Source organism: Diadema setosum, chromosome 13 (genome assembly GCF_964275005.1).
Source record: "Diadema setosum chromosome 13, eeDiaSeto1, whole genome shotgun sequence".
Lineage (NCBI taxonomy): Eukaryota > Metazoa > Echinodermata > Echinoidea > Diadematoida > Diadematidae > Diadema > Diadema setosum.
In genome coordinates this window covers 5106905-5132505 of record NC_092697.1, presented here as the reverse complement: position 1 = coordinate 5132505, position 25601 = coordinate 5106905, and the positions used below count along the sequence as shown (strand labels likewise).

The 25601-nt window shown below is 41.1% G+C and overlaps 1 protein-coding gene across 1 annotated transcript; it reads right to left on the bottom strand.

The window, feature by feature from the left end:
• Positions 1-9000: 9000 nt before the first annotated feature.
• LOC140237113 (uncharacterized) lies at positions 9001-14709 on the bottom strand. The gene has a single exon (XM_072317052.1). It carries the CDS (start codon positions 14707-14709, stop codon positions 9001-9003), a length of 5709 nt encoding a protein of 1902 aa, XP_072173153.1.
• Between the last annotated feature and the right edge of the window lie 10892 nt (positions 14710-25601).

Sequence of the window (25601 nt, the reverse complement as noted above, 5' to 3'; positions counted from 1 at the left end):
TAAATAATGGGAGAGGGAAACAACTCGCTCATTCTCTGAAATAAAACTATTGGTGTCTTCTTATGTTTCTTGATTTTTCTTTCTTTTCACATGGTTCAGTACCAATCAAGCTTGCAGATTTATGAAGATTTCAGCGAAGTTTACCTCGAAAGAACAACCGCAATAGTAAAGCATATTATTCGTATGATAATTGTAATATCTTGATTTTATTGTTCAAATATTAAATACCAATACAGCACCACGGAGGCTGATACGGTTGCTTTACACCAATGACCTCAAAAATACATTTTCCATAACATTGAACATATGCATGACAAAAAGAACGAAATCATGCGCTAAATCGTAATAAATACACATCAGATCTAAGCGTCAATAATGGGATAGGTATAAAGTGCAAGACAGACCATGAGATTGGATTGGCACGAAGCGACGTGGGGAAAGACGGACATTACAATGAAAATAAAAAGTGAGGAAATAGGACCAATTAAACAAAAAACTAAACTCAAACAACATGATACCGACATTGTATTGAGTAGAGATGTGTAAACAGAACATCACGTTCATAGACGAAAACAAATATAAAATGATAAGAAAAAAAAGATATAGATAAAAGTTTAAACGAAAAAAAGGTAAGAGCACGGTATTCATATAAATTCCGCCAAAAAAAAAGCTAAATGAGATGGCCAGTTGGATGGTACAAAAATTCAAGATTCTTATTCAACACATAAAAGAAGATAAGGAATTATAATGTATTTTTAGGTCATTGAGTTATTTCCTAAAATAAATATCACATCAGCAACCGAATTAATTTCTTTATCTGGGTGAAAGATGTCAGCTTATCGCTCATGTCTGGTTGTGCGGATGTGATTTTTTACAAGATCGCGAGAATCTAATGACAGATATTCTGGTTATGCTGTTCTTTGTTCTTATTGTCGTAGGAACGGAGTTGGTCGCACAGGAGTGTTCTGTGCAGTCATGGAGTGCATTCACCAGCTTGACAGGGAGGGCGCTGTAGATGTCTTTCAGACCGTTAAGATGCTGAGAGTCGAACGACCGTACATGGTTCAAACTGAGGTGAGATTTATGATGAGATGAGGATCGGAATGAGGCAAGTCTTACAGTGAGGCAAGGTTCAGAATGAGGCATGGTCCTTAATGTCACACTAATACTTCAATACGATCAGATGACGATGATAACTTTCCTAGGGAAGAACACACATAGTTTTATTCGTTTTTTCTCTTTTTTTAGATGAAGGGTTTTTCAGTGTTGTTTATTTTCCGAAAAATATTCCCTTGATGTCTGGAAAAGAGTTGTTCTCTCCCGGGACAGCTGAAACATTTTGGCGGTTTACAAGGTATGGATGAATTAATTTAAAAGACACCAAGTTTAATGCTTTGTGTAAAACGACTGTCTTATCACATAGAAACATACGTTAACCAGTACATTTCCTGTTGAGTTTGGTTCCGATGTTTTTCTGCTGCTATCCTCGTCGTCATAACATTATTTCGCGCGATGTTTTGGGGGGAAGCTAAGGGTCATTGCATGGATATCCATATTTCTTTTTTGTGCTGAGCATCATTCAATCTATTCATTTTGTTGAATCTGTAAAATAAAATACACAATAAAAAGGAGAAAACTTGAAAAAAGCCCAACCAGGTCGCTCTAACTGTGAAAGTGATGGACGTTTATTTGTTTTAAACTTTCTGAAGCTGTGTTTATCCCCTCGGCAATTAAACTTTTTGCCGTATATGTAACCGATCGTATTTGCTGTGAAATTAAAAATCACTATTTGTTTCCATATTTCGTATGCACTTTCAGGAAGAGTATGCCTTCACGTATGACACCATCAACGAGTATATTTGTGCAGCGAACGACGACAAAGACAACGAAGATATCATATACGTCAACACAGACGGGAAGGTTGTGTTTCAGTCGCCCACCTATGAAGACGTCGTGTATTTCAACACTGACGAGCCGGCTGTGAGTCAGTCGCTAAAGTATGAAAAAGTTTCGTGCGTCAACAAACCAGGGAAAATCGTGAGTCAAATGCCAACCTGTGAAGAAGGTGTATACGTCAACACAAATGGGAAGGACGAGAGTCAGTCGACTAAATGTGAAGAAGTCAAATACATGAACACAGATAACAAGGTTGTCAGTCAGATCCCTAACTGTGAAGAAATGGTGTACGTCAATACATATAGAAAAAACCTGAGTCAGTTGCCTAATAAAAGCAAAGCCGTGTACCTCAACAATGGTGGGAAAGAGGCGAGTCATTCGAATAGCTGTGAAGAAGGCTTGAAGAACTGTGAAGAAGTCGTATACGCCAACACAGATAGGAAGGACGTGAGTCAGTCGCCTAACTGTGAAGAAGTCGTATACGTCAACACAGATGGAAAAGACGTGAGTCAGTCGCCTGAAGTCGTATACGCCAACACAGATGGAAAGGACGTGAGTCAGTCGCCTAACTGTGAAGAAGTCGAGTATGTCAACACAGAAGGAAAGGACTGTCAGTCGCCTTACTGTGAAGAAGTCGAGTACGTCAACACAGAAGGAAAATACTGTCAGTCGCCTAACTGCGAAGATGTTGTATACGTCAACACAGATGGAAAGGACGTGAGTCAGTCGCCTAACTGTGGAAAACTCGTATACGTCAACGCAGATGGAAAGGACGTGAGTCAGTCGCCTAACTGTGAAGAAGTCGAGTACGTCAACACAGAAGGAAAGGACTGTCAGTCGCCTAACTGTGAAGAAGTCGTATACGTCAACACAGATGGAAAGGACGTGAGTCAGTCGCCTAACTGTGAAGAAGTCGAGTACGTCAACGCAGATGGAAAGGACCTGAGTCAGACGTCTAACTGTGAAGAAGTCGAGTACGTCAAGGCAGATGGAAAGGACGTGAGTCAGTCGCCTAACTGTGAAGAAGTCGAGTACGTCAACACAGAAGGAAAGGACTGTCAGTCGCCTAACTGTGAAGAAGTCGAGTACGTCAACACAGAAGGAAAATACTGTCAGTCGCCTAACTGTGAAGAAGTCGTATACGTCAACGCAGATGGAAAGGACGTGAGTCAGTTGCCTAACTGCGAAGAAGTCGTATACGTCAACACAGATGGAAAGGACCTGAGTCAGACGTCTAACTGTGAAGAAGTCGAGTACGTCAAGGCAGATGAAATGGACGTGAGTCAGTTGCCTAGCTACTGTGAAGAAGTCGTGTACGTCTACGCAGATGGAAAAGACGGGAGTCGGTCGCCCGACTGTCAATAGAAAGTCGTGTACGTCTACGCAAATGTTAATGACGTGAGTCAGTCGTCTAACTATGAAAAAGTCATGTTCATACGTCAACGCACATAAAAAGGTTGCGGTTCAATCGCCCAACCGTGACGAATCCCTGTACATCTAAACCGACGTATAAGGCTAGTGGGTCAGCCGCTCAATCGTGAGGCGGCCTTGTACGTCACCCTGGATCCAAAGATGGATGGCGACGACGATCCCGACGACGATCCCGACCACAATGCAGGCGTGTACCAAAATACCCCAAATTTGTAGACAAATCAGTGTATACCTCAGTGTATTATATACCGTTGATCCTCGAGCTCAAATACGCGAAAATAAAAATCTTTAAAAAAGGTCTAACAGGTTCAATTCACCTCAGTTCAGTTTAATTCTGCATTAGATTATCAATACAGTGACAAAAGAACTTACGCGTGTGTGCATTGTTATGCTATAATATTTCCATGCTTTATAATGTTGTACATTATGTACGAGAAAGACGTTGAAAGTAAAAATATGAAACAATGTCACGTTAAATGTATACATCAAAAAATTGGGAACACTTTCGAGCATTGTTTGCAGAAAAAAAAATGGCATGCATGGAACAATATTCATAAGCAGAGCTTGACAACAAACATAGCCCTATGTAATGTTGCAACATGCTGTAAAGTTAAGTCAATCATTTACCTGTTTCCATGTAAATCCGCTGTTCAAATATTACTTAATGATTTCATTAAATTAGCTTTCCGATTATTTTTGTTGAAAAAGGAATGCAGAAATAAAAAAAAAGAAAAGACGATTTTTAATGATATTTTACCTCTTATATTCATTAAGCTTTTATCAACAACAAAACTTTCTTAAAATAATTCAATTCTGTTACTTTCCTTTATATAGCCCGGATTATTTGATAATTCATCTTATCGATATTTTACCCAGACTTTTACTAATTTAAATGAAAATATCAGTTCTAATGTTTATACGCACTTGGTTATGAATACATAAAGTAACTCTGCCGTATTTGCTTTCGGATGAAAGTGGAACATTTTAAAACTATCTAAATTGAACAAATTTGAAGACGTGCCATCCGACCACGTTTCGGATATATTGATAGAGGCAAAGGGGAAAGGTTTTTAAAAATAAAGAAGCGGTACATCATGAATCCATATATATATATATATATATATATATATATATATATATATTTATACAACACCTCAGAATGATGTCGAATTGTTTGTGATTGGCCAAGAACATGTCACATGACATTCAATAGAAAATACCAATCAAACTCATTGAGAGTGACAGCCATACAATAGGCCCCTGGCATGGGCCTATTGCACGGCTCGAAGGTACTATAGCACGGCTTCGCGGGGGGGGGGGGGGGGGCTACTAATGCATGGCCGCTCACAGAGTTCTGTGGCTCACAGCAGCAAAGCGCCAGCAAACTACATTGTACGTGCTGGCCGGCTGCGCTGCGCTGCCGGTAAGTCTCACAGACAAGGCGCGGCGGAGTACTGCAACGTTAACGTGAACGCGCAGCTACTTTTCCTAGCTAGTTGCATTGTATTGCGGCCTTTATACCAGTCCTACTGCTGTCTTTTTACTTTTGACTCTGATCTGCTACGTGGACCACAGTGATCCCAAAATCAAGACTTCATTTCAAGTTGAGAAACCGTAATTTGATTATTTTTCTGTGTTTTTATACAAAATCACTTTCGGAAATAGACAAAGTCTAGACCTACTACTAGATCTACCGACATCTCAGATCGGCCTAACAGTCAGTCCTAACTCGATCTAACGTTAGCGTAGAATGGGTATACACCCTGCGGAGTTTGTGATTCCTGTGACTGTGTGGTCGAATCATGACGAGTGTTGAAAGCAGTACACAGGGTGGTTTACAATTCTCGGCCTAATTGTTACATTTATTTTTGGGCCTTCCTGATTTGGCGGTCACTAATTTAGTACTATGATTGTGGACAAGGTGTTGTATAAAACGAATAATTTATGATTTTGTTCGTGCATTGGGGCACGTAATACCGCACTCGGCGCGAGATTCGCCACTGGTCTATTCAACGCGGCGCTACGCGCCTTGTTGAATAGACCAGTGGCTTATCTCGCGCCTCTTGCGATATTCGTGCCCTATGCACTCACAACTCATAAATTATTCGTATAATATATTATATATATATATATATATTATAAATATTATACAGATATTGACTGGTACGGGGTGGAATATAACATTCTTTGGACCGCCAGGGAGTTCTATTTTCCCAAGGGATTATATTTTCCCGAAGCGCGCAGCGCTGAGGGAAAATATGATCACGAGGGAAAATATAACTCCCTGGCGTTCCAAAGAATGTTACATTCCACCCCCTACCAGTCGATATCTGTTATATTAGATGGCCTTGCCCTTGATTACGGTTTACAGAAGAGCCTACACAAACGACGCATACTAGTAACCGTTTTTACGCTCATGTTAGCCCGACCAGACGCTGTGTGTGCGCGCATGCAGCGGCTGTCGCGACTTTGTACAGCAACTGGGATGTGTAGTATACAAGGTTCATGTCCTCTAAGCTCTAACATAATACAACGACAGTAGGAATCTAGGCCCTTGGCCCTAACACCGTTACTAACGTTGGCTCAAGTCCAGTAACGACGCTTTATAGTTAAATTAGGCTCAGGTCCAAAAGATCAGCAGATGTTCTAGGGTCTACTCACAAAACAATTCTAATTTTGCTCGTCGTTACTTAGTCTTAGGCCTAACGTTATGGCCTACTGGGCAATTTTCATCATTTGACATTTGTTTCGTAAAGTATCTCAGTAGGCCTAGGACTAACACGTTAGACCCAGATTCTAATGTTACTAGGCCTAACTAGATCTAGATCTAGTTTCTAGAATCTACACGGTCTAACGACCCGTAACATTACGTAAGACTAGCGTCAAGGTCTAGTGTTAGTGTCTATACATCGCATGCGTTCAAATTGGCTCCCCAGTGCATCATACTTTTTCTACCCTGTGATTTTTAGTCATTTGTCTTGTGCCAGGACAGGTATATAGGCCTAACGTTAGACGTACCTTGAGTTCTGTCCAGTGTCATGAGGAATCTGCAGCAATTTCAAAATCAGTCTTGTTTTTCCTCTGTTGCAGAGATGAACACTGTAGAAACTATTCACAAACACAGTGATTTGCAAACTAGTCTGCTCAGTGTCGTAGTCCTCCACTTGTTCGATGTAACGTTAGATCTAACGCATGTGGATAGTTTAAATTAGCCTACGTCAATGTAGGCGCGTAAAATGAAGATGAACTGAACAAAATATCTCTAGACTATTAACTCGCTTGTTTTATGACATGTTTAGTGGAGTTAGAATCCTTATCCTCCAAAATCTTATCGAGCTCGTCGTCGTTTATTATAGTCAAAATGGGGTTCCATTTTGAAGTGTGAATCCAAACTTCGCGGGCCGAATCGGACGTGCATGCCTAAACGGTACATTGGGTACCGGTACTACTAGTATACGGTAATCTACGTTCACTGTGTAACGTTTACTAAGTAGCTTCCCGATTTCCACCCAGGCCAGGCAGGCCTAGCGCGTGACGCTACTCGCCGATTATATCGATCCACACTGCAGTTATCGATAGTAATCGTTTGCTCGTCCCAGTTACCGACGTGGTCCCACACCCTTATATTGGTGTAATTGTTCGTATTTCAACCGTAAGAGGGCGACACACATGGAAAAATATATTCATTTGACCAGTTGGTGAAATATAACGAGCTGGGAAAATATAACATTTGCGATCCTCGCAAACAGTATCATGTGACGAGTTCTCGACCAATCACATACCAGAAACTGTCTAAGCCATCTAATATATACATATGTTATATTTGGTTAGTATATATATATAAGCTTCACCATTCCAGTGAAATAAACCAAAATTGTGTAATACAGTATTTACTATGATTATTTATCGTACCATAATAGAACATATGTACTTATTGAACAGTGTGTGCATGTCTATGAGAGCGTGCACACGCGCACGTGCGCACTTGTGTGTACAAATCATGTACTACATGTAGTAGTCAGAGAGTAAGGTACATTGTGCTGGATTGGGTGCGTAGTTTTGTAGCCGGGATATGGATGGGTGCTGTGCTTCACTCTCTTCCCCGAACAGTCAGAGTGGGCACGGGTGAGGGAGGGTTGATGGGCGGCAGTCTATCTTTTTTCATACCGAATATCAAATGTATTAATAACAGAAAATATGTGGATGTTGTTGTTGTTCATTTTCCATCTGTGAAGATGGCTGGATAGCCCATATTCAGCTACACTAAGCTGGTCTTCCATGGGGTCCAGTTGGATGTGGGGTGGGACCACTTCACCGGGTTAGACGGGGTCATCCCAGTAGACCGACACCCACGAGTCATACAGTCCACGAGTTCGACATTGAAAACACGTCCATGAGTCATACAGCTCACGAGTCATACAGTCCATGAGTTCGACACTTTAAAATAAAGCCCATGAGACCGACACTAAGTGAAAACAGCCCACGAGTTCGACAGATACAACACGGCGCGTAATGTGTCGGTCTCGTGGGCCTTGTTGGCTTAGTGTCGAACTGATGGGCTGTATGACTCGTGAGCTGTATAACTCATGGGTTGTATGACTTGTGAGCTGTATGACTCTTGGGCTGTATGACTCGTGGGTGTCGGTCTCGTGACGTGCACCCAGAAACCCTGCTCTTTGCGATGAACGAATGAAGCGGGACCTCAAAAGTTAGTTTACTAATGAAGCCTTACGTAAAGTATATATAGGATATATAAATAGAATATAGAACACTTGTGTATTATTCATTTAAATTCGTATATGGATTCAAAATGGAAATAAATATGTCAGATAAGATTCTCTTCAAAATTGATTTATTTAGATAAAATTTGTGAGCAATTTTCCAGATAGGCCTATTTGAAATTGTAGACACGTACTACATAAAGGTGAAAGTTTACTTCAGTCAGTCACAGTTGGAACGCACAGGTTCGTTCATTTATTGAAGACATCAATACCAGCTGGACTCGTGTACTTGTGACAAACACGAACTTGTGTTGAACCAAACTTGTGGAACACACCAACTTGTGTACTTGTGTGCTTGCATACTGCTGTCGAACCCGAACTTGTGGTACACACTAACTTGTGGTTCACAAACTGTTTAGGTTCCTAAAGTAAATCAATCACAGATCCAAACTCATTCTTTTTGATCATGTCTTGCATCTTGGCCCATGTCCTTTGCGTGGCTATCATGTCAGTACGCATGCAGCATACTAGTACGTGGAACAAATCAGTGCGCAAGCATCCGAAGGAATGCGCACTAGACGGTGTATCCAAGGTAACGGTCTGAACTTTAAAGGGGCGTAACAGCCTAAATTTGTTCCGATCAAATATTTCTTGAATAAATCAATACTGCCGCTACATACCGGCCCCCAATGAGCAACCTACAGGATGGTCATTTAACCTCAATCTTCAGGCGGCAGAAATTCTTCCTATACACATACAAACCGTTCAACAGCAAATGCATGTACTTAATGCAAATAACTACAGTTTAAAATAACTGTCATTTCGGCTTACTCGTGCTTACATCTCAAAGGCATTGCTTAACCTTCGAATAAACAAACATCAAATATTCGATTCAACTCTTACTCTACAGCATCAAGTCTGATGACTGCAATTAAGTCATCCACTTATATCACTACGTTTCAGCGGCTTCGAGCAGACAGAGCTTTGCTATTGGCCTCTTGAAGAATCTTGTTCCGACCCTCACTTGAGCCTGTCGAACATGTCCATCTTTTCCCGGGTACACTTCAACTACTTTACCCAAAGGCCACTGTCCGCGAGATGTGGTTTCATCCGCTACCAAGACCAAATCATTGACAGCTAGGTTTCGTCTTGGGGCATTCCACTTCTGCCTTTCTTGCAGCAGAAGTAAATATTCCTTCTGCCACCTCTTCCAAAAGACAGAAGCGAGATATTGCACTTGTCTCCATCTGCGTCTGCCATATGCATCCTTCTGATCAAAGACACCTGGAGGGAGACTAGAGCCTTTTCGCATGATCAACAAGTGGTTTGGTGTCAAAGGTTCGTCATCGTTCGGGTCAAGATTCAACTGAGTGAGTGGCCGAGCATTCAAGATTGACTCTACTTCAGCCATGAGCGTGGACAGAACTTCATCATTGACAATTTGCTGTCCTAGTAAGCAGGTAAGTATCTTGCGAACAGACCTCACCATCCGTTCCCAGGCTCCGCCCATATGACTAGCTGTGGGAGTATTGAAGTTCCAGTCGATACCTTGCTCTGCGAGGAAGTTAGTCACACGCGTTTGGCTCAAACTTTCCAAGTTCTCACGAAGTTCTCGTTCCGCACCTCTAAAGTTGCTCCCATTGTCACTGATGATTTTGGATGGCTTACCTCGCCTGCTGATGAACCTTCTCAGTGCGTTTATGAACGAGTCTGTGTCCAAAGTGTTTGCTACTTCTAGGTGGACCGCTCTGCAGTTCAGACAGGTAAACAAGCACCCGTAACGTTTGACCCGGCTACGACCTTGCTTCACCATGATTGGTCCAAAGTAATCAATTCCCACATAAGAGAAAGGTGGTTTGTCTGGGGTCACCCTGCTACTCGGAAGATCTGCCATGAATTGTTCCATCTTCTTGGCGTTTCTTCGCTTGCATGAGAAACACTTGCCTATCACCTTTCGCACGGATGCCCCTCCTTTCAACACCCAATACTTCTCTCTGAGGGCTGTCCAGGTCATCCCGGCCCCCGAATGACCTACCAGGTGATGGTGATGAACGATCAAGAGCTTCGTCACATGGTGATCAGAGGGCAAAATGATAGGATGTTTCATCTCATCATCCAGTGGTGCATTCTGTAGTCTTCCGCCGACTCGAATGATGCCATCCACCAAAATTGGGTTCAGCTTGGACATGACTGTACCGCTCATCGGCTTTCCTTCGAGGATAGCGCTGAATTCATCGCGTTGCACCAGAGTCACGATTGCTTTCTCTGCTTGTTTCAATTCGTCGGCAGATAGAGTGGACTTCTTCAGATCATCCGTGGATTCCCCCTTAGCCTTGACTTGGAGAAGCTTCTTGAAACGAAGAAGCCAAGCTGTGGATTTCCTCAACTGATTCCACGAAGAGTACCTATGCAAGAGGTCGCTGACTTGAGCTCTCATTGCTGTCGCATATACTGGTACTGCTTTCTTCACTTCAGCGTCTCCTCTTAACTCCAAGACTTCTGGCTGAATGGGCCAGTCATTGTCTCTCCACAGAAAATCTGGTCCTTTGAGCCAACGCTGGTTCTGGAGTAGTTCCTGTGCCTTCAGGCCACGCGATCCATCGTCACTTGGGTTAGACCTTGAGTCTACGTATCTCCACTGAGACACCTCTGAGGCATCATGAATCCTTGCCACACGATTGGCTACAAACGTCTTGAACCTCTTGCTTTCACTGCGGATATACTGAAGGACAGACGTTGAGTCAGTCCAAAAGACGCTGTCTTTGACTTGGATGTCAAGCTCTGACTTGATGAACTGATCCATGGACACGGCCAACACTGCTGCCATTAACTCCAATCTGGGGATGGATACTACTTTCACTGGAGCAAGTCGGGACTTCCCCATAACAAAGGCACAATGTATCCGTCCTGTTCTGTCAGTCAGGCGTAGGTATGCAACGGACGCATATCCAACTTCGGAGGCATCACAAAAGTGATGCACTTCAGCTGACACGACTTCGAAACCATTCGGTTTGAAACATCTCTCGATCTTCAAGTCAGTCAACATGGAAATGTCTTCCATCCATCTTCGCCATTCTAGCTCGTCCTCAGCTCCAATAGGCTCGTCCCATCCTAATCCTACTCTACACAACTTCTGAAGGAGAATCTTGGCTGGCAGCACAAAGGGAGCAATGAACCCAAGTGGGTCATAGAGGGAACTGGCTATCGACAGAATTCCCCGTCGCGTTGCAGGCTTCTCACGGAGACGCACCTTGAAGCCAAAACAGTCTGTTTCAACATCCCAAAGGATTCCTAGAGTGCGTTCTGCAGGAAGCTCATCGATATCTAGGCTCGACACCGATGCTGCCCTATCTTCCTCAGGTATGGAACCTAAGACGTCGCGGTCATTGCTCAACCATTTCGTGAGCCGAAATCCACCACGACTGAGCAGGTCACGAATGTCTTCTACTTGAGTCACTGCTTCAGCTCGATCCTTAACAGACTTAAGACAATCGTCCACATAGAAGTTCCTTTTCACTGTGTCGATCACTTCTTCATTGAAGTGTCCGCGATTATCCTCGGCAGTCTTCCGTAGAGCAAAACTGGCACAACTAGGTGAAGACGTGGCGCCGAATAGGTGTACAGTCATGCAGTATTCGGCTGGTTCCTGAGCCAAGTCACCGTCCTTCCACCAAAGGAATCTCATGGCGTTTCTGTCCCTGGGCGGAACCTTCACTTGGTGGAACATAGACTGAATATCGGCGACTATGGCAACTTGTTCCTGACGAAACCTCGTAAGCACGCCGACTAGATTGTTGGTAAGGTCCGGCCCTTGGAGCAATTGTTCATTGAGTGAAGTTCCTCCATATCTCGCTGCACAATCGAACACAACGCGGACTTTGTCTTTCTTTCGGGGATGAACTACAGCGTGGTGTGGGAGATACCATACTGACTCATTTGAAGCTTCTTCTTGGGTGGCGCTCTCAGCTGATACATCCGACGGTATGCACTCGACTTCCTTTGCATACCCTTTGGCTATGTAGTCGCTGACTGTCTCTACGTACTTGTCACGTAGGGCTTTGTTCCTTTCCAACCTCTTCTTCAAATACCCAAGTCTCGCCTCGGCCAAACGACGATTGTTTGGCAGGACAGGGGGAAAACTGCGCCACGGTAGAGCGACTTGATAGTGACCATCGACCATCACTGCAGATTCCTTCATCACCTTCAGTGCTCGAAGATCTTCCACCGAATCTCCAACATTCTCCTGATTGAGATACCCGCCAAAGTCCACCCTCCAGAACTGCTTCAACTGTTGTTCGAGGGATTCGTCTTCAAGGCGAGTAAAATTTGCATGGAAACTTGTCGTGGATTGTTGCTTCTTGGACACAGGACCCATAAGCGTCCACCCTAGCGGTGTTCGAACTGCATAGGGTTCTTTTGGTTTGCCGACTCTCTGTTCCAAATTCCAGAATGCTTCTGGGGTATCTGCTCCCACTAATAGCTCCACTTCTCCTTGATCCATGGAAGGAAGGGCGATGTCATTTAGGTGTGACCATTCCTTTACATCTGCTGAGTTGGGGAAACATTCGTCGGCGACTGGAAGACTGTCTACAGTCCAAACATTGTCCAGTGTCAAGGTTTCCTGGCCCATAACTCCTTGGACTGACATGGAAACTTCAAGGCCACGTTTGCTTGCTCCTGTCTGGTCCACCGTAGACAGTTTGAAGCTTCTTTCCGTCCCAGTGAGACCTAGCTTGTCGACAAGACTCTTGGTGCACAGCGAAACGTCGCTGCCTTCATCTAACAAGGCCCAGGTTGTAGTTTGTCTCCCATTTCCTTCAACCTTTACGGGTACGACTCTCAGACAGATCTTGCCTCTTGAGGAATGAGCGGTGAACGACCGACCCGACCTTTCGTCTCCTTGACTACCACTTGAAGAGCTTGGGTTATCTTGCTTTACCCCTTGTTGGTTTTCTTGCCTTGTACTGTCCTCTCGGTTCTCTTGCCGAGGAGAGTTCCGACTAGGATTGTATGTTGTGTGCAGGAGAGCATGATGCTTCTTACCACAGTCTGTTACTTCACAGCGAGCTTTGGAAAGACAGCCTACAGCCAAGTGAAATGGTCGTAGGCAATTGAAGCACAGTCTCGCTTTCCTAGCTACGTCTCGTCTGTCGTCTACCCCTTTCTTCTTGAAGGATTCACAGGACGTGAGATTGTGCTTTCCTTGACAGCAAGGACATTTCCTTTCAGGGCGATCTCGACTGCCTTGGACGGGACGTGGTGTGTTTTCATCGACCCTCTGAGTTGCAAAGGCTGTCCCTCTGGGTCGTGTTTCTTTCTTCATCGACTTGTCGTTCTTTGGAATCGCTTTCCCGATGTTTCGTCCGAAGATGTTGCTGGCCAACTGGGCGGATTCTTCAACAAACGTTGTCATCAAGTCGAAGTTGGGTACGACACATCTCACCATCATGGCATGGGCTCTCCTCGCCCATTCTGCTTGAAGGTGAACGGGTAACAGACGTTGAATCTTGAGTAGTGTCTCAGAGCCGTTTGCATCAGCGAGATATCCCATCTGGGCTAGAACCATCCCACAACGCTTCATATCTCGCGCAAGGTCCCACAGTCCTGCATGGTCGTTCTGCTTGACTTGTGAACGTTTCAGGATCTTATCCAAGTGAGCATTCGCCACCACGTGCGGTTGTCCAAACTGCTCTCTCAAAATCCTCTTCGCTTCGGCATAACCCTCACGTGGTTCCATGAGAACACAGTTCTCGATGCTGTTGCGGGCCTTACCCGAGCAGTACTGGATGAGATAAGTGAGTCTGGTCCTATCATCCAGCACCTTCTGTTCCACATTAACCTCAAAGCTGTTAATGAAGCTGCGATACACAGTCGGATTGCCATCAAAGGTAACCAAATCTGGCTTTGGCAAGCTAAAAGCAACATTAATGGCATGAAATATTGGATTCATGTTAGAATTGTACACATCACTACTTCTCACACAATCATCTACAGCAACGTTAGGTGCATGAGACAAATTATGAGATGACATACGAACTTCACCATATTCAACTGGACTACTTGGCGTAGTACTATTACGTTCTACCGGGTCAGATGTGACACCATTACCCTTTGCTCCTGACCACACTCGAGCATCAGGATTTAACACTGAGGACTTCACTTCATCCTTCTTTTCATTAAGTTCGTACTGTGGCTTACCAACAACATCATGAACTTCACATTCTAGTACACGTGTTTCAATTTCTGCATTTTCAATTTCATGTTCTAGCTCAAGATTTGCAAGTTTTTCATTCAATCTCAACTGTTCTCTTGTTAATTCTTGTTTCCTTTTCAGTTGTTCCTTTCTTGCTTTCGCTAGCTCCAACTTGATTCTGGCCTCACGCAGTCGGGAAGCCGCTGCAGTCCTTCCACTATCTCTAGATGATGTGGACCTGTTGCTTCGTCGTGATGCTGATGATAGCGTGGTTGACCTGTCGTCATCCGAATCGTCAGGGTTACGTCTTGGTACGCTCGGGATAGCTTGTTCCGGTAGAATACCACCAATCTGGGCGTTTCCCACCAATCCCGAGGTAGCTCTATCCTGGGGAGGATCACTGACGACCGGTTGTTCATCAGCAACGTCACTAGATGGGCTGGGACTATCATGCAGTGGACCTTCCATTTTGGATCCAGTTTGTGAACTGTATGTAGACACGTACTACATAAAGGTGAAAGTTTACTTCAGTCAGTCACAGTTGGAACGCACAGGTTCGTTCATTTATTGAAGACATCAATACCAGCTGGACTCGTGTACTTGTGACAAACACGAACTTGTGTTGAACCAAACTTGTGGAACACACCAACTTGTGTACTTGTGTGCTTGCATACTGCTGTCGAACCCGAACTTGTGGTACACACTAACTTGTGGTTCACAAACTGTTTAGGTTCCTAAAGTAAATCAATCACAGATCCAAACGCATTCTTTTTGATCATGTCTTGCATCTTGGCCCATGTCCTTTGCGTGGCTATCATGTCAGTACGCATGCAGCATACTAGTACGTGGAACAAATCAGTGCGCAAGCATCCGAAGGAATGCGCACTAGACGGTGTATCCAAGGTAACGGTCTGAACTTTAAAGGGGCGTAACAGCCTAAATTTGTTCCGATCAAATATTTCTTGAATAAATCAATACTGCCGCTACAGAAATAAAATTGGCAGCATTACCCTGACGTGCTGACCGTAGAAACTGGCTGTGTGAGTAAACTACGATAAGCCCTACAGTCAAACCTGTCTATAGCGGACAGTCAAAACTGTCGATCTGCCCCCCAAGGAAAAACGCAGTATCTACATCGAGCTCCATTTCTAAACAACCGAGATATTCACCATTTTATATTTGTGCCAAAGCCCCTGGAAAATATACTCTTTTGAAAAATTCCTTCATTGTGGAATTTTAGTCTATCTAGCTACCAATTTTCCTGGAAAATATCATTTTGTGTTTTTGTTTTTTTTTTCAGTTATTGATGAAAATGTAGATACTTTGGGGAAACCCCACGCAATTGACTGATTTCCCAAAGGAAAAACGCAGTATCTACAATGGAACGAATTTCCCCAAGGAAAAACGCAGTATCTACAGCGGAATGACTAGGATTAATCATCTGCCATAATTATGTATGCATGTATACATCATTGTTCAAGCATTCTCTGGCCCTGGGGGATGCATCCTCCATCCCCCTCCCCCCATTTATGCCCTGATTACAGAGCAGGCTTCATAAGATTATTAAATAACAGATCGTTCTTGGAACGTTTTGCTTAAAAGTGTATCCCATACCGATCTTGCTGTAGGCCTAACGTTACGTCCATACGTGTTTAATATGAAGCTTGCCAGGGCTGTAATGTGATGCTACATGGCCTAGCCGCTAACTAGCATCTAGAATACTAGATCTAGATCTGTACAGTCTAGGTTACAGTCTGTCTAGACCAAAATAAATCTAAATCGGATGTCTGGACCTAGATCGATCTAGACTAGGTCTAGTTTTTATATCGTTTATTCTAGGCTGGCTACGTAGCAGGCTACACGAGTCTACCGCCTCAGGCTATACATGCACGATGCTCACAGAAAAAACAAAAATAGCCTAACGTTAGAACTGCAGAAGGTTTAAGCCCTACACGAGCCAGGACTCTTTGATTAGAAAAAAAAAAATACATCTAGAACCGGTCTAGAATGAAGTGACATCCGCTCTTTAGGCCTGTTCCTTCTGGATTGAACCTAAGTTTAACGTCATGTAAATTTGTAATGTAGGCCTAACTTTTTTTACTTGTAAGTTATGTAGCATGCAGCATGGGATCATGCATGCATTTTACGCAACCCAGTCTCACTAGGGTCTAGACACTGTCTAGATCCGATAAGAATTAAAATACAACTTATTCTTAACTGTCTCTATTTTGTCCATTTAGGGCCTACCGTGGGTACCTATTTTTCACATGGACCCTAATCTATTGTCAACTATGTAGACAGTATGGTATGGAGTAGATAATTGAACATTGACACTTCACTAGACTTAGGATTCTAAAAAGTGGTTAAGTTTTAGACTTCTTACTACAGGCCTGCCCTAGAGTAGGCCTAGGCCTATTCAAGTCCAACACTAGATCTTTCTTTAGACTTTCGGAATACGGACCCTGAAAGTTCTGATTAACGTTAAGTCTAACATTAGAAAAGAGACGCAAGACTAAAACGTTACTGTCTAGACAAGTCTACAATCTAGACTGAGATCTAAGGGAGGGTGTAACATGTTACATAACCTGACGTTTATCCGATACAACACAAATAGTCTAGGCCTAGGTTCTAGATCTATTGCCTTTCGACGAAACTTTCGGATTCGGAGCCTGAGGAATTTTGACAAGGGTCTAGGCATAACAAAGTTACTTCACAACAAGTTAATATTGAAATAGTACGGATAATGTTAATCATTGAGGTAGAATATGAAAGAATAAAGCTGATCGTTTATCACACGAAGCGAAGTAAACACAAATGTATGCATTTGTGTTTACCTCGCTTCGTGTGACAAACATGCCTTTGTGTTTACTTCGCTTCGTGTGACAAACAATCAGCTTTATTCTTTCAATATTGAAATAGTTTTGAATAACTTACTCATTATCTGCAGATAAATTTTTCTTGAGGACTAGGCTCACGAGTAATTTTCCCCACGACAACATTTTGTTTTATTCCAAGTACACACTCCCACTGTATGCTGACTAGCCGGGCCCTGTGCTGACTGCTGCACAGCATCAGTGCAGCAGCTAGCTGCAAGCTGTCAGTGTTGTGTTGTATTGTTTAATGTGCACTCGGTTAGTCTTAATCACACACTGTGTTTTATATTAGGATCACTATCTCATCAAAATATTTACTAATCAGTATTGTTTCGGTTAGATATTTTGAACATTATGTCTTATTATTGAGCAAGTATATCGAAAGAAAGCAATTTACGTTCAAATTACAGAACAACCGGCAAAGTATTCACATATATAAATAACAGTGTCTGGTAATTAAGACTAGCTTTGTAGATACTGCGTTTTTCCTTGGGGAAATATTCATCATGTAGATACTGCGTTTTTCCTTGGGGAAAGTGCAAGTTAAGTGTAGATACTGCGTTTGGCAGTTACGGAAAAGTGGCTTTCTAAACATTTTTTTCAAAAATCTGAATATGTCATATGAAGAAGGATTGCCCACTGACTATATTTATGCAAAAAAGTGAAAATCGCCAAAAATGTTAGATACTGCGTTTTTCCTTGGGGGGGGGGGCAGCGATAGCGGCCACTCAAGGGAAACGGTAAAGTGGCTACTATAGACAGGTGGCCACTATAGACAGGTCGATGGCCATTCGGAATGTCAACACTTGCATTGTTTGATAGCATAGAATACCTTAGGAAAAAAAAACAGCAGATAAGTTTGTTTGAGTAGCTTTAAAGTAGGAATCTTTTTGTACAATTCGCACAATTCCAAATATTCTTTTAGCCTTGTTCTTTTTATTTTAAAACAAAAGGCATAACATTTACAGCCTGGGGAACTTGTTCGTACTGGCTTTCATGAATGGGATTCACGAGCGAGTTCGAGGGGATCGATATTGTGCGAAGATGACGTAAAACAACAAACAATACCCAGACAAATATCCTACTGTCCTGATTCAAAGGGATTTCAAGCACTAATTAATAAGTCGGCATTTGGTAAAATTGTAAGATGTTATTAGGAGCTTCTTTTGGCTTTGTAACATCTGTAAAGCCTAACATACCTAGTCAAAATAATGGTAAGATGGCTTTTTACGGCAAAGAGCTGCGTTTTATCAATCATATGTGCTTTAATTGTGACCAAGCCAGGATCGACATGATAGAATCCACACAATAAACGTGAGGAAAGGCAATGTAATCATGGCTTTTTTGGTGGCTGGTATATATACGCATTTTGATGTTCACTCGGCGATACAAAATGAGTGGCCGCGTTAGACAGGTAACCGCTATATACACGGTCTATATAATAATTATGCAGCAGGTGCCCGCTGAGACAGGTTTAACTGTACATGTAGGCCTAAATGAACATATCGTGGGCTACTACAGTACGTTTGCCATCTACATAACTGAGCTGTTTTGCTATACATGTGGGTCTACTTCTTGGCCAGTGAATCTTAAAATCTAGTCTGAATCTATGATCTAAATCTTCTCTTCAATGGCAAAACGCGATTTTTACGCCTAGGTAGAAACAAAAAAAAAAAAAAAATAGGCGCCCAGGGCGCATAGACTCTAGACTAGTTCTATAGGATAGGAACAAAGTCTAGTTAGGGGGAAATTACGGAATACCGGTTTGCGGCATATAAATTAGCATGTTTATGCGCCCTCAACTTCGAGATGAATTTCAGCCCGAAGTGGTTCGGGGCCCCCAAAAAGCCCGGAAACGGAACGGCCGTCAACAATTATGTTGAAAACTTGAGTGGCTTTTTTTAAGGAAAACTGCTCGAAAATCAAGATAACTCGAGTAAATCGTCGATAAGGAAATCGAGCCGATTTTGACGGAATTACTTAAAAGTTGATGACGTCATCATAGGTGGTATCCTTCACTGCTTGCAATAATAACCCTACCCTTACTACCGGTAGCTTTTACCGGGCTTTTTAGGGGCCCCAAACCTTCCGAGAGCTGAAATTCATCCTCTTTTCCCCAAATGGGGCCTACTATAGCCTACCGGTCAGCTACGTGCAGAACTTACGGCGAACTTGCTTTTGAATAAGCCAAGATTTGTCACGTGACGGTGATTGCCCTCAGTGACGTCTAAAAATAGGCCTATACCATGTACGTGATATCCGGAAATGAATTCCTTACAAAGATATTATCAACAAGAGTGATAGGTGACAATTTTTATTGTAATGTCATGAATAATGACAATTATACTGCATGAACGTAGTTTCCGGCTCAAAGTCAAATAATGTGTGGAAGTTCGATAGTTAAACTAAATCTAACTTAAATTTTATGTAATGTCCAATGATATCATGCTTTTCAAGAACCTGTCAAACTATTCGTTTCGCATACCGACAAAGTGACACGAAAGCAGTTGTCCGTCATCAAGTAACATCACGTTAAAAGATAACTGTACATGGATAAGAAAAGCTCTATCTCGAATTTATAGGGTGATCATTTTTTTTTTGTCAGGGTCTACATTGTTCAAAAGTACATCGTCAAAACAGCATGGATGCGCCACCTTGCATGCTACTATTGTGTTTTCCATGTAAAATTATCACTCAGTTTGTATTATACATGGGACATACGTCTGTAACTTCATCCGGAGCAAGGTAGCCCATTTCCCGTTTGCCTTTATGATGAACAAACAACAGCTGCTGTGATGATAGTGATGGTGACGATGATTTTCAAGATAATTTTTATGATGATGGTAATGATCATGGTTATTATTTTAGCCGGAAAATGCTAGTTGTCATGTAACGTATGTAGCTTGTAAGATCATGACATAACTGAAAAAAAAAACCCTGAATAAAACAACTGAACAAAACTGAAAAACAATAGCAACAACAGCAAAGTACAACATCACTGTCGCATGAACATAATGTTTGGAATCGTAGCTCAGCAAGTATATATCAATTTATGACCGGAAAAAAGAAGAAGAAAGAATGGTTGTATTTGTGACAGTGAGCAAATCTTTTGTTTTTGTCCCATTGTGTATTTTTTCTAGTGTCGTTGAGTGTGAGTTTGCGTGTACGTGTGTGTATGTTAGTGTCTGTATGTGTAATTTTCGAAGCATCATGCATTCTTAAAACATAATATTTTTTGAGTATATGAATGATTGTCATGTTTACTCAGAAGAAAAATAAAGAATGGGAATATTAGACTGTCATCCAAAATAAAAAGGAAGAAACAGAACACGAAAAGATAAGTACTAATGCCTGATATAATTACATTTTGATGGAATATCTGATGAAGAATCACAGTTGATGGAAGTACGCCTATGACATTCATTTTGAAGTTCATGGACGAAATTTAAACCTTTAAAGCGCGTTGTGAATCAAAGGTGTACATGGAAAGTGCTTACGTCCCGTTAAAAACCGTTTGTAGTTGTGTACACCGCACTTGTAGTTATTCTGCCTCTTGCTAATAGTAACAGCGATGTACGTTATATTAAAGATAGGTCATCCCTTTTGCATGCAAATTTTAGAAAATTTCTTGAGAACACCTTCATATTAAGGAAAACACTATTTGGAAACAACCTGTAAATTTTGAACTCAAGAAGGTCTTCATTTGTTGATTTAGTTGCCCGTTAAGATTCGAATGATTATTTCGTACTACGAACAATTCACAACTCTCTAGGAACCTATACTAGTCTAGTTTTACAGACCAGTGTGATGCACTTATGTAGTTCATATCAGTGGTGTGTTGTTATTTGCCATTATAGGTAAAGTAAAACAAAAAAGCTAGTGAATTCTTCCTTTCTGACAGATTTAACATGCATATCTTTTGTTTCGAAGTACAAGCATCTTATTACAACCACTTGAGGATTGATATATGCAGCTGTGCTTCGTACACAGAATACGTTAAGGAGCCATGAGCATTTGGTGCATTATTTGAATTTTAACGGCTATCAACCTTCAAATATCACAGAAATGTTATAGCTTTACAGTAGTCTTGCCATTCTGGTGGAATGTATCATATTCTGTGCTATTTGAGAAGGAATGCAAAAGGGATGGCCCATCTTTAAGATTGGTCTTTATCTCACATTGTTTCGATGAATATGTGTTACATTGTATTGACGATTACATTGATTGTATGCATATTATGTTCCATATCATAGATCTGTGCTTACAACATCGTAATGAAATATTTTCTTAAACTTGTATATTTGCTTATCTTTCATGAAGTGTAATAAATGGGGCCTGGTCCCTTGAAATTCAAACTAGAAAGAATAAATGTCATTACCTAACCATACATCCAGGACCGTCTATTCCGTCGATATATATATCTTGAATATGCTACCTGTACAATGCTGATATAATTGCATTTCATGACCATTCTCTTTAAAGGGGCCCTGAAATCCAATTGCATTATTTGTTGATTTGTGTTGATATATGATACCCTTAACATCACTTTTGCTGTGAAACAAATATCTAGAAACATTCCATATAATTTTAACGATTTTTTTTTTTATTTTTCTTCAGATTACTTGGGAACGCGCACAAAAAAATCCTTTCAAACCAATATTCCTCAGATGACTTCATCTGTCAATCATTGCTAAAGTACTGAAATGTTTAACAAAAGATATTGGAATGCACCTTCCCCTCTACTCAGTATAACTTGCATGTCTCTGTGGTATTAATGTGACTAACAAAAGACATGCTTCTACAAAAGAAAGCTATACGTATGTGTACCAATTCAGGTCATCGGGACCATTCAGATCCTTAGAATTAAAAACACTAAAGATAAATGATATCAATTTTTTGCAAAAGTCACTTTTAATGTTTCGTTTGTATAACGTTGAGTTGCCATTTTCTTTTTTCTCATTATTTCAGTTAAACAAGGATATACATTCTTATCCCACAAGGCAATCTGATAAATTTCATCGACAAAATCCTAAAACGGTGATGGCTCTGAAATCTGTCAGACACACTGGACATGATATTTAGAACTGTCTTCCTTCAGAAATTCGAACTTTAAAGTCTATGTATTCTTTCAAGAAAGCTGTAAAGACAATGCTGCTCTCTGGATATCAGTGATCTTATAATGTCATTGCAATTGTATTGTATATGAAATTCCCTCGTGGAATTATCGCCGTTCTGAATTTATTGCGTAATGTTATGTAACCGACCATGACCTCTAACTGTTCACCTGTACCTCGGTGAGAAAATACTTTGCCATGCTTTATTATTCAGAGATCCAGGTGATCTAACTTTGTATATCAGCGAAATCAGACAGACCTCTCCTCTCTCCTTTCTTCTATCATATCTCTATGCAAGTCATCCCTCCCCCTATTTTCCTATATGTTATGTATATTATGTACGAGGGCTGCATTCAAATCAAGCAATGCTTAAGCTGTAGCCCTTCTGCGTACTCATTGCATCACTGATATGTTCTGTTATACATTGTAAAGGCAATGATGAAACGGGTGCTGTTCGTTATTCCGAAGGTTCGCTATTCCGAAGGTTCGTTATTCCGAAGGGTCGTTAATCCGAAACACGCAAATTCCCTATACCTAGAGGTTCGTTAATCCGAAAATGAAAAAGGGTTCGTTAATCCGAAAATCTGTGACGTTATTCCGAAGGTTCGTTATCCCGAAGATTGGTTAATCCGAAAATGAAATTCGGAACAATGAACCTTCGGAATAACGAATCTTAGGAATAAAGAGTCTTCTGAATAACGAACCTTCGGAATAACGAGCTGTATGCGATGAAACTGTATTGCTGTATATTCTAAAGGTAATGAGGAAACTTACTTTGTTAACAATTAATGTTTATGGCACCAACAATGTATGTGTATGAATCTGCATGAGCAATGATATAATGCAGGAACAAATCAAATCAAATCAAATCAAATCAAAATCAAATCAAACATGCAAGTTATGCTGAGTCGAGGGGAAGGTGCATTCCAATGTCTTTTGTTAAACATTTCAGTACTTAGCAATGATTGACAGATGAGCTTATCTGAGGAATATTGGTTTGGAAGGATTTTTTGTGGGCGTTCCCAAGTAATCTGAAGAAAAATAGAAAAGAAAATTGTTAAAAATACATGGAATGTTTCTAGATATTCGTTTCACCGCAAAAGTGATGTTGAGGGTATCATAAATCATCACATATCAACAAGCATTTGGATTTCAGGGCCCCCTTAAGGTAATCATATACATGGTAGCGTCGATCTTTATTTCCTAGTAAGTGTAGTTTGCGTTTATTTTTTGTGTGTAAATATGAAAAAAAAATTCCTAGAGCTTGGAGAATAAACTGCGGTAAATCAACGTCACGGTGATCGACTTATTTTTCTTTTGTTCACCTACAAACAAATCTGTGCGTGTATGTATATATATATATATATATATATATAATCCTATCTTATGTGTATACTTAAAATGTACAACGTGTGCATGCTTATATGTACATGTATATTCAATAGATACATTAAAGTCGTGTATATTATGTATACACATAATATATTATAATCATAATCTACATTAAAGGTACTGTTTACCACTGGGAGTAATGATCTTAAAAACAATGTTCGAGATATCACATTCCATGCTGGGTGTAGGTCAGTTGTATCACGTAACACCCTATCCCCATAAAAAAACAAGGCAAGTGCCATAATGTGTCTCGCCCATTCGCGTACAAGAAATTGTACGCGAATGGGATATAACGGATAAAAAAAGAGATATAACAGATAAAAAGGGATTAAAAAGGGTAAAAATTTCATTGCAAAAAAGAAACGTGCCATAAAAACATTGGGCCCTTAAAGTTCATTTACCCCTTCCTGTGACCTTTGACCTTGTGGTGACCATCCACTCCCCAAAGGACATCTACCGTCCAAGTTTGGTCACAAACGGACCTATGGATCAAAGGTTATGACCCATAATAGAAACGCGCCATAAAAAAACGTAACATTGGGCTATAAAAGTTTGTTGACCCCTGCTTGTGACCTTTGACCTTGTGATCTAAAAGTTCTTTGACCCATATTTGTGACCATTGACCTTGTGGTGACCATCCACTCCCCAAGGGACATCTACCAACCAAGTTTAGTCACAAGTGGAGTTATGGATCAAAAGTTGTGACCCATAATAGAAATGTGCCATAAAAAACTTAACATTGGGCTCTAAAAGTTTGTTGACCCCTGCTTGTGACCTTTGACCTTGTGATCATCCACTCCCCTAGGGACATCTACCATCCACGTTTGAGTCACAAACGGACCTATGGATCAAAAGTTATGACCCATAATAGAAACGAGCCATAAAAACTTAACATTGGGCCCTAAAGTTCATTGACCCCTGCCTGTGAGCTTTGACCTTGAGGTGACCTTCATATATATAAAATGTGAAACTTTATATGACCCCTCTTCCCTCGAAGTTTGATTGCAATTGAAGCCCAGAGTAAAGAATTATTAAAGTTTTTGTAGCGTTACGGGCAGACGACGGACGGACAGACGCCGCAGGCGATCCCTTAGTCTCCCCTCACCTTCGGTGGACTCGACAAAAATGCAGTAAAGCATGTAATATGAGGAGATATCACTATTTTTCTCAATAAACCATAACTGTAAATTAGTGTAGTCTAGGAAAAAAATATTTATCATATCCATTGTTCACATTTTCTATATTTAACCATATTTAACATTGATTCTACTGATGCAAATTTTTAAATTGTTTCTATCCCTAACTCACATGTTAGAATTCTTTTGAAGCACTAAAGCTGGATTTTTGTTTCATCTGCTAATGCTAAAAAATTGATTTTTATACTGGTAATGGTACAATTACTACGAGGGTCGAAATTGTTATATTGCGAGCAGTGACGTGACTTCAGGTATACATGTAATATAATTCAAGAATATGACTGGCTGCCAACTGCCCTCTAATGATTGAAATGTGCATTATTTTTGTTTTTTATGTAACCAATAGTGTAACCGAGAACATTCATTTATATCCTTGCCGTGTTTTTCTCTTTATAAGATAGCGCCTCGACAAAGGCAATATCAATATATACTATTGGACATGTGAGATTGTTTGTCTTTGTGTGTATGTGTGTTCCAATCAACTTGTTATGGAATGTGGGGTCATGACCAGCTTATATCATAATATCTTAGGTATAACTCTACAAGCTAATTTCTGTCTGTTGATAATTTACATCTAAAAAGTAAGGCCTACATTAACTTTAAACTAGTCTGCTACTCTATATCAAATTAAAAGTGGATTATACGCTTAAAACATACTAGCACGCTGCAGTTGTACATCATGTAAATCATATCTTTTTTCGATTTTCTGTAAAATATTAAATTAAAAAATCTTTCTTTCCCTACCAGACACTTTATGAGGGGCGCAAACAATGGCTGATCATCTT